The sequence below is a fragment of the Vicia villosa genome, linkage group LG6 (assembly GCF_029867415.1).
Source record: "Vicia villosa cultivar HV-30 ecotype Madison, WI linkage group LG6, Vvil1.0, whole genome shotgun sequence".
In the NCBI taxonomy this organism is placed as follows: Eukaryota; Viridiplantae; Streptophyta; class Magnoliopsida; order Fabales; family Fabaceae; genus Vicia; species Vicia villosa.
The window spans coordinates 165,730,291-165,740,418 of NC_081185.1; the positions used below are offsets into that span (position 1 = coordinate 165,730,291).

At 36.3% G+C, this 10,128-nt stretch overlaps 2 protein-coding genes across 2 annotated transcripts; one reads left to right on the forward strand and one right to left on the reverse strand.

Moving 5' to 3' along the window:
* The first annotated feature begins 396 nt into the window (after nt 1–396).
* LOC131615248 (protein MAIN-LIKE 1-like) lies at nt 397–2,095 on the forward strand. The gene is made up of 6 exons (XM_058886719.1): nt 397–597; nt 676–1,112; nt 1,218–1,338; nt 1,449–1,584; nt 1,630–1,753; nt 1,873–2,095. Exons 1-6 carry the CDS (start codon nt 397–399, stop codon nt 2,093–2,095), a joined length of 1,242 nt encoding a protein of 413 aa, XP_058742702.1.
* A 5,683-nt stretch (nt 2,096–7,778) lies between these two features.
* LOC131615249 (homeobox-leucine zipper protein ATHB-22-like) lies at nt 7,779–8,932 on the reverse strand. The gene is made up of 3 exons (XM_058886721.1): nt 8,839–8,932; nt 8,111–8,457; nt 7,779–8,027 (listed from the first exon to the last, which is right to left on the reverse strand). The coding sequence occupies exons 1-3, from the start codon at nt 8,930–8,932 to the stop codon at nt 7,779–7,781; spliced, it is 690 nt and encodes a 229-aa protein (XP_058742704.1).
* Nucleotides 8,933–10,128: the final 1,196 nt, after the last annotated feature.

Sequence of the window (10,128 nt, forward strand, 5' to 3'; positions counted from 1 at the left end):
AGGTACCAGGGCTTCTTCCGATCCACCACCACCTCCATCTCCCGCAGATGACCAAGATAGCCGCCTGCAGTACATTGCCGTTCACTTGGATAGCCTTATGGGGTTGGTGAACCTTGATGCTGAGGTTTATAGTATTATAGCTAGGTTAGAGGATGTTGCCCGTGGAGGACCTGTGTAGGCATTCCTCCGACTGATTCTAACTGGAAACGGAGAGCTGAGCAGGCGGGGAGGGGGTTTCCTGCACCTCGGCGCTGGGGTGGTAGAGCATCCACTGCTGTTGATGAGGCGACGATTCCTATTGTTGAGGAGCCGGTGCCTGTTGCTGAGGAGTCGTTGCCTGTTGTTCGGGAGTCGGTGCCAATTGCTGAGGAGCCGGTGGCTGTTGTTTGAGAGCCGATGCTTGTTGCTGAGGAGCCCGTGGATGTGGTTGAGGAGGTGGTTGCTGAGGAGAGGGTGGTGCATGATACAGACACCATCACCGTTATATCTACGGAGCCATCAGTTCACACTGATGGAGCTTTTCTAGGAGGACCTTCGGACAGGTTCGTTTTGACAGGATATGCTGACCACGTCGCTTATAAGATATGGCAGGGCGAGGTATGTAACTTGCTTAAGTGTTTAATTTTTATCATGCAATTTGATAATACTGTGTTTTAATTATATTTTTTGTTACAGAAGCGTCCAGTGCTGAAGCTCACTTCTCACGGGTCGAAGTTGAAGAACTTCCCCGAGAGACCGATACTTGAGCAGGTGGCGAGGATAGTTCGGGACTTCCATTTGATGGACTTTGCTGGATGCTCCCTGATGATGCTGGACACCCCACTATTATCAGCTTTTGTTAAGAGATGGCACTCGGAGACATCATCCTTCCATCTTCCATTCGGGGAGATGACGATGACTTTGGATGATGTGCATTCCTTATTTCATCTTCTGATTGCTGGTACATTTTTTACAGCAATTCATAGGGACCAGGCGACGGCGGTGCACATGGTGATGGATGCTTTAGAGTTTGATGAGCTGGTTGTGCTTAAGGAGTTTGGTGACACTCGGGGCTTTCACCTCAGGATGTCTTGGTTGAGGAAAGTTTATCATGAACTTGCTGATGCAGGGAGGTACCAGACTGCCGCTAGGGCGTACATGCTACATCTAGTGGCATGTACTCTCTTTGCAGACAAGTCTTGAGTTGATATAGATGTCCGTTATCTTTCTATATTCAGCGATCTTGACACCCCAAGTTGGGCTTGGGGAGTGGCTGCATTGACGATGCTATATACCGCGCTTGATGCCGCATCTCGTCCTGACACCAGACAACTTGCTGGTTATTTGAGCTTGTTACATGTATATATTTTTACATTTTTTTGTGTTTTATTATAATTTATCTGGCCTTGATTATTTTTATTTATGCAGTGTTAGATCTACGAGAACTTCCCTCACATCTGTGAGCGAAGACCCAGCGTTATGCGGCTGCTGACCCTTGTGCGAGTAGATGGAAGGCCAGACATGCCCTTCCAGGAGGGGTGATTGAGTACAGGCGGAAGCTGGATGCTCTGACGCTGGATGATGTCAATTGGACACCGTATACAGGTTACCGCGCTCATATTCCTTTTTATGTATCTTCTTTATATTCAGGGTATGTCAGATGGGAGAGCCATGTGGCTAGACACTTGCCCGAGAGGTGTCTACACCAGTATGGTTGTATACAGGGCATCCCACGGCTGGTCCTAGAGACTCCAACTGGTTGCATTGATCGCTGGTTTCTAAGTCACATCCTTAACTCCCCCGTGAGATCCTTGATACAACCGTTGCGGTTCAGCATCCAGGGCAGTGTCAGGATGGATACATGGAGTGGTTCCTCATTGTGTCACACCCTAGGGCCGGCCCATCTACCGCAACATCTGATGTTCCAGGGCCTTCAGGTACCAGGGCTTCTTCCGATCCACCACCACCACTTCCACCTCCCGCAGGTGACCAGGACAGCCGCCTGCAGTACATTGCCGTTCACTTGGATAGCCTCATGGATTTGGTGAACCCTGATGCTGAGGTTTACAGTATTTTAGCTAGGTTGGCGGATGTTGCCCGTGGAGGACCTGTGTAGATTTATTTTGTTATGATTATATCATTTGTATGAACATTTTTTTATTGCATAATCTTTCTGGCTAATACATGTTTCGAGTAGATAAAGAAAATAACATCAATAACAAACAAACATAGTTAACAAACATCAGATGACAGACAACAAGCATAAAAAGTATTCCGAAACATGAAAACTTTGGCACTAACGAAAGGCTCTGGACGAATCAGACACTTCATTTTATCGTCAACGGATCTTTGGTTTAGCACATCCAATTCGATCAGACCTTTAGTTATCCTACGGCGAAATGATTTCCACATGGCCTTCTCATCTTCATCATTATTCTACTCGATTAAGTTGTATTTCACCATTCCATTTGTATCAATCCAGTCCTCCCGAAACTCGATCTTTGTCACCCTTCTGTTATCAGAATCAGGCAGCAAATTATTCAACGTTTCTTTCAAGGTGGCAAAGGATTTAGCGTCGTCTGAAATCTTGGTTTGAACAGCAGGCTTGCGGCCATTGAAATACACAAATACTATCAAATACTGAGGAAGAGGCATTTTGTTGAAATGATGTGTTATCCAATAACCCTAACACTAGGGGTGTTCACGGTGCGGTTTGGGCGATTTTGACGCTAAAAAATCTGAACCGCGAGAGAAAACAACGTGTGGTTTGGTTTGGTTGGCTTTCAAAAATAAAACCAAGCCAAACTAATACGGTTTGGATTGCTTCGGTTGGTTCGGTTTATTACAAACAAAAAAAACTCATTGAGTCATACATACACATAATACATACATATATAGAGGAAAATATAATTTTGTGTTTAATCGTTCATACATTACCATAAAAAAGTTTATAATTGTCAAAATAAACTTATGATTTGATACATAAAAATGCGTCTTACAATTTTATCTTAGGTTTAAAGAATGATATACATGAAATTGCATTTGTAAATAAATACACAAAGAATACGATAAAATATATTTTTTCAAAATACTATTTATAAATGAATAATATGATAAATATACACATGATACTAGTTGATTTCTCTAAAAATTTTAAAAATACATATTAGTTAGTTAGATTTTGTAATATAATTCGGTTTGGTTTGGTTTGATTTGGTTTGCAAAATACAAACCGCAAACCGAACGCACGGTTATGTTAAAAATGACTCAAACACATCCGAACCAAATGCTGTTTTTTGAGGTTTAGGTTTGGTTCTGTTCGATTTTGCGATTTTCTATTGGACCGATTTGGTTTTGAACATCCCTACCTAACACCCCTGTTTATACAAATGGTGGTGCATTCTAGACCACACAAATGTATCGGTGCAATCAGGACTCTCCAAAAGTATCGGCAAAATTTCAACCGTTTAAAAAACCAAAAAATGAAACACACCAGAAATTTAGTTAATTTGAAATTTTTAGTATATACCAGAAATTTCAAATTAACTAAATTTCTGATATGATGTACCGAAAATTTTTTTATAACTGAAATTTCCGATATTTTGTACTGAAAATTTTGAAATACATACCGAAAATTTATTTAGGAAATTCTTTGTTTTTAAACTTTTTTACACAAGAATAAAATTGGGTTAACAAAATATGGGGTGCCAAATGTAAAAAAAAAAGGTAGCATGTAGATTTCTCCTCATTTTCACACCTTACACCAATTTTCCAACCATTTTACATAACTCAATCTTAAGGGAGCATAGTACAAGAACAACAACACAAAGCCATAACTGAAAAAACAATCAAAAGCATAAGAAGAAGGAGAAGATTCAAAAACTGATTCGGAACCAAGCTTCCCTTCCGTGTGTCCCCTTCCGCGAGCAACGTCGCGACACTGCGTGTGTTGGTGTAATTTATTTTAAAATTGAGAGTTTTCTAGATTTCCTTTTCTTTCTCAGTGTGAGTTTGGCCCGAATTACTTTATGATTGCACACCTCCATATTTTTATTGGTACCCCTTCCATGTTGTTATTTAGATTTTCATTAATTTATTTAATTTAATTCTATTTTTCTTTTTCCAATTATATTAATTTAGTTAATTTGGGTAACTTATTTAATTTAGTTCTATTGATTTTAATTTCCTTAATTTTAATTATAAAAAATATAAAAAAGAATTAAAAAATATGTATTTTATTTAATTAATTAAAAATAAAATAAAATTTTCTTGTTCATGTACATTAGAGTTTCTCGATTAAACAAATTACCTTTGCATTACTTGTAAATAAAACCACCGCTTTAACACAATTTGTAAATAATTCATAATTCCCCTGTATCAAAATCGTTTCACTAAAATCAAACAAAAACACCAAAAATAAGACATTTTCTTCACACATCTAAAATTCATGGTCACCCATCAAATCAATTTTCTTTTTTCTTCCTGTGCGACAATCAATACGGTTGTGAAGTCAAAGGTGAGTCACTAACATTTAGCCTTTTCTTTTCACATTGTATAATTCTCACTCTGTGTAAATAAATAACTAAAGCAATATGCAACAAATAGAAGTGATCATGCATGCAAAATTTAATCCTAGGCTAGAGAAGGTTCTCATTGAGTACAACAGTGGTGAGGGGTGTCTAACACCTTCCCCTCACTTAACCGACTCCCGAACCCATATTTGGTTGTGATGACCGTCTTATCCCTCCTTTTAGGGTTTATCATTATTTCCCTATTCCTTAGGAATTAAGAAAATATGGTGTGGACTCTATGAATTTTCCAGCCGCAACACCCACCAAGTATCATCTCTCTGAAACTTTCTTTATCAATTATCTGTTTTACATTCTATAACAAAATAAAACACCTTGCAAATTTCAGCTTAAAACCATAGTAACTATTGAACTACATTGATATTGCACCAGTCCCCATGGATACGATAAAACAAATACTTACTTCAGTACTTGTTGAAAGTATTTGTGGGTAAATATTTTCGGTAATATATCGTATCCACAGGGATTGGTTAATATCACTGCCGTTCTATAGTTGTTTATTTTGAGTTAAGAAATTTGGTTTGGTTTGTTTTATACTAATAATAATATCAAAAGCAAATAATAAAATAAAAGCAAGTAAAGGACTTTGTGTTAACAATTAAAGAAAGATGTTGAGTCTTTAGGGTTCATCAACCTAATCCTATACAATTATCAATTAATTCTCAATAGAACAATCCTTTGAATCATTATCTTCACTTATCCTCAAATAAGATTCCATGTCTGCAAATCAAATTAGATAACTTTTACCGGTATGAGATTCGATCTCTCCAAATCACAATAACGATAATAGTAATTAAGAACGATAATTATGAAAACCCAATTACAATTCCATCTCTGCAAATTGCAATTGAATCAATATAGTAACCTAGGGCAAAAGTTAAATCCTTTCTTTCGATCAAAGATTCAACAATGATGTAAATTAAAAGCAAGGTTTCTTATTGATAATAAATTCAAACAATTGTTCACAGGAATTAATCAATGGTAATGTATATTCATAGGTTAACTACTACCTTAGACTCAACAAGAGGGATTTAGCTCTCCATAGACATGAAGAACATACAAGAATCAATGGAGGAATTCATCTTCATCAATAGAATGTCTTCGATTGGTAAAGAATCCACCTTCAATTGTTGTTCTCAACTTCAGAATCAGATAGCTCTCCTAATTTCGCTCCCAAAAAGTAAGTCTCACCACTTGGAAAACTAGGGCTTTAAAACAGAACTTTTGGGCTTTTAACGCCGAGGCCGCGGCGCGGCAACGGGCTGGCGCGGCGCGCCCCTCAAACAGAAGTATTTTCGCGGCGCGCCTAGGAACTCTCGCGGCGCGCCCTTTGTACTTTCCATCTTTTTCTTCAGCCTTTGAGACTTCCAGCTTTCTTTCCTCCTCATGTTCTTCTTAAGTTCTTATTCAGCTCAAAACCTGCAACAATAACACCCACAAGTGATTCGATTTGCTTTACGCACGAACTAAACTTATTCAGTTCAATTCTTAATAAAAACCTATGGATTCATCACATTTTTGCATTGGTTTAGAGAAGAAATCACTTATATTAACACATGAATTTACCATTAATTTACTCCTAACAGTACTACAAAACATGCATACAACAGCGCTCAAGTCACTACGGTTCTTCCAAACACTGTGGTGACATATCTAAACTCGGGTGCTAATATTTTTTATTGTTTAATTAAAAAATGTTAGGATATAATAATGATTGATGACATCATCATCATGATGATACAATCAAGCTTTAATGGGTTTGAACTTCAACGCCCTCAAGTATTTTATTCCTTTAACGTAAACGCGCGCCTTTTCTTTGTTACCTTAAGCTTTCACTACAGTTGTTTCTTGCAACCGTTGTGAAATATTTTTCACTTAATAAAAACATAACATACAATTTATTTCGTTCATAACATAAAAGGGTGCCCTAGCAAACGAGACGACGGTGATAGAAAAATCTTTATCCTCTTTGACTTATGGTACGTTACCATTTTGTGTTTGTTGTTTATTTCTTGTTCTTTTTCGCTGTGGTAATGGTATGCGCGCTTTCTAAAAGTTCTTCGCTAGGTTTCTTTTTTAACATAATAACATAATGATATTGTGATATGTATTGGGTTGTTCTTATTCATATTTTGTGACAATAAATTTGTGTAGTTACAAAGTCATTAATGGGTTGTTTTAGGTTTTGGTGTTGTTAAAGGAAGTAAATGACAACAGACACCAAGAGACAAGACATGTCAATAGAACAAGGTATTCAGAATGTTTGTGTTCTTATGAATTTATATTATTTATGTTTTATATTTTGTGTATGAAGCATTTCCTTTATTTTTGTTTTGTTGCAACTGTGTTTTGGTTTTATTCAGATTTAGTAACATAGGATGAAAGGTGATAGATTAATCATATAAGAAAGCCCTAGATTAGATGTAACCTTAAGCTGACAAATAAGAAACCATAGAATAAAATTTTATTTAAATAAACTTACAAAAATGCCAATTTTTTATTAATCATATTCAAATCCTTTGCCTAAGAGAAAGTTTGACCAAGTATAATTTGCTTCATCATCATCGTCGTCATCAAAGGTTCGGTAGCATGGCCTCTTTGAACGACTTGAACCTCTACAGCCACAACAACTTCTTTGATTTATTTGGATGAAGTTTCAACAGAAGTATTCATTTTGATTCTTCCTCTTCTCTAATTTCTTTGGATGAAGTAGTTAGAATATGAGAGTGAATAGAATATATGGACCTTAGTGCGTTAAAAAATTTATAAATGAAAGGGGCCGGGTTTAAAATTACTTTCGTTTAATCCGACATTTCGTACGGATCACCTTTCAATTAGATTTGATGGTGAGAAGCTGGCAGGAGATCGGAATTAAACGCTTCGAGTTTGAGTGAGGTTGTAGTTGTTCCTTTCGCATTTTCTTGAATGCTTATTAGTGAATCTTTCATGTGTGACCGTGTGAATGGCTTTTGAAATATTCTGTCCTTTTTCTCGAATTGCGGACACAACACGATTTATATTTTGTATTGTGTTTAAATGATCGTTAAATGTATTTAAACCATCCAAAACATTCTAGTTCAATAATTTTGAAAAATTCTTACTAGTGCATTATAACTCACTAACTACTAACTGCTATTAAACTAAAATTAAGCGAGTCATTACTCATATAGAGTACTTCAATTCTACTGCGGAATACAGATGCTATGGTAACTAAGGCCAGTTATGAAGCAGTGAAACTGAGTCAAAATCTTCAACAATGAATGAACTGTAATCATATCCCTCTGCACATTGTTGAATGCTGCTTTCTGTTCCTGGTTGATTGTTGGAGCATGGATATGGATCATCTCCTACAATCTCTCTCCATCTCAATCCTTCTAATGGGCTTTCTACTGTTTCTTCACCAAATGTTTGTCTCCTGAAATCATCTTTCTCTTTTAGCTTTTCCTTCAACTCCATCACCTGTTCAGGAAACAGCAGCCAAATCTGGTAAAGAGTTATAAACACCATAATCATAAAAGATGTGTGAAAAGTAGTATAGTTACCTCTTCTTTAAGCTTCTGATTTTCTTGCTTAAGCGCGTCACACGAGTGTTTAAGCACATCATTGGAATGTTGAAGCTGCTTAGTCTTCCACCTAGTACGCCTGTTTTGAAACCAGACAGCAATTTGGCGAGGATGAAGCCCTAACTCAGCAGAAAGCTTCATCTTTCTTTCAGGATCTAACTTTATTTCTTCTTGAAAATTCTTCTCCAATGATTCAACTTGGTTACTTGTTAATTTTATCTTCTTGTTCTTCGTCTTCTTCTTCTCTCCGCAGTCATTTCCATTATTAATCACATGAAGCAACCTTTGTTGGGTCTCACCCAATGCCGCTTCACTCACTTCCATTCCTAATAATCCAACATATACAAATAAGAGAAAAGGGATGGTGGACAATGTAAATTAATTTTACACAGTAAACCAATAACAACCATATATCCCGTCAAGTCATACTGTAAATTTTAAAACACTAATGTGATTTGACACTTTGAAATATTCTGACTAGATAAATGCGTAATAATTCTTTACACTGACAGTGCACAACCATTAAACTCTACAAATATTAACTTTAAGAAATATATTTATTTTTCATCACATCACTAATATCTCATGATTTTCTATAAACATTAAATAACAGTATATCCATGCAAGTGTACTTGTGAAACATACAGAGTTAGAAAACTACAATGGTGAATAAAGGTGAATGATTTGAGGAGTAGGGTTATATTTACCTGAATAGGTGTAGTTGTTATAGTTGTATAAGAAGCTTAAAGAAGACTCTGGAGGAGGAACAAAGGGTACTGTCCTCTCAATATTCCAATCCATTTTAGGCTTCACTTTTTTCTTTTTTAAACTTTTCAATACTAAAAAGTCTGAATAAGGAAAACTATGGATGAGAAATTAACAAACGTATTGTGCCTTTTATGGGCATTTGAATAGTTTGGGACTATGCACTGACCACGCAGTAAATAGTGGTGCAGTCAGTATATAGTAATTAAAGTGTATAATTAATGAGGTGTTCATGTTTTCATCTGTCAAAAAAACAAAAATAAAAACAAAAAACTGTTGAATAGTGATTGCTCAATGAGAGATGAAATGAAAGGCTGCAGTACCGTACGTTCCTTCTTGGTTGCATACTATTTCCTTTTTGTGTCATGGTTATTTCTGGTTCAATGTTTTGGTTTTATGCATGAGTATGAAACACCTATTACATGCAATACAAGCTAGCATTTTTCACTCGCCTGGAAAACTGGGTGGATCTCTGGTTTTAAATTGCGTTAAGGTCACATGCGGTTATAGTTGTGGATGTTGTGATTGCAGTCATTATGACTACTGTGATGCATACTGCGGCTTTTTCAACCTAAATTTTAATTAGGAGGTGTTTGAAATATACAGTAAAATATATTTGAAGTTAAGATTTTTTAATTACAAAGTAAATTGAAAGTTTTCTTATGAAATTTTGAGTTTTGATGAAAATTCTTGTAGATACATGATAAAATTGTTTGATGTGATTTCTAATAGAGGTCAAACGTGTGATTTTAATTCACACCGTAATTGTTGTCCGTCTCGGTTGCAAAATTGCAACTTAAAACCATTGCAACCATAGTTTTAAATTCCCTCAAGCATGAGTCGCATAGTCACATTGTGGAGAAGATTTATATCACTAGATGTTGTTGGGAAAAGAGCATTAAAAAGTAGGATTTGTGAACTTGCTTACCCCACAAAAACTTCAACGTGTCCACCACCTAAAAAAATAAAAACCAAAGGAGGAGTGAAGAAAAAAGGGAAGAAATCAAATGGGTATGATGTTTTTAGGGATTCTTTATATCATGAGTATGTTAACCAAACACCTAAATCTTCACAAAGACAATCTCAACCATCACACACTTTGAAGAAGCACTCACAATCAAAGAAGCATCAGTTCGCCCTTCAGTTTCCAAGTCATATTAAGCCATATATTGCAGAGGTAGTTAATGTTGAATCAGATGGTAATTGCATATTTAGAGTCATTGCATCATTGT

Excerpts from the sequence above, each read along its gene's own strand:
- LOC131615248 (XM_058886719.1), top strand. The coding sequence starts at position 397 with ATGCTTGTTGCTGAGGAGCCCGTGGATGTGGTTGAGGAGGTGGTTGCT. Across the intron at positions 1,339-1,448 it reads GTTATTTGAGCTTGTTACAT|ACCCAGCGTTATGCGGCTGC; the intron begins GTATATATTTTT and ends CTGTGAGCGAAG. Across the intron at positions 1,585-1,629 it reads CAATTGGACACCGTATACAG|GGTATGTCAGATGGGAGAGC; the intron begins GTTACCGCGCTC and ends CTTTATATTCAG.
- LOC131615249 (XM_058886721.1), bottom strand. The coding sequence starts at position 8,932 with ATGGATTGGAATATTGAGAGGACAGTACCCTTTGTTCCTCCTCCAGAG. Across the intron at positions 8,458-8,838 it reads TAACAACTACACCTATTCAG|GAATGGAAGTGAGTGAAGCG; the intron begins GTAAATATAACC and ends TTGGATTATTAG. Across the intron at positions 8,028-8,110 it reads ATCAGAAGCTTAAAGAAGAG|GTGATGGAGTTGAAGGAAAA; the intron begins GTAACTATACTA and ends TTTCCTGAACAG.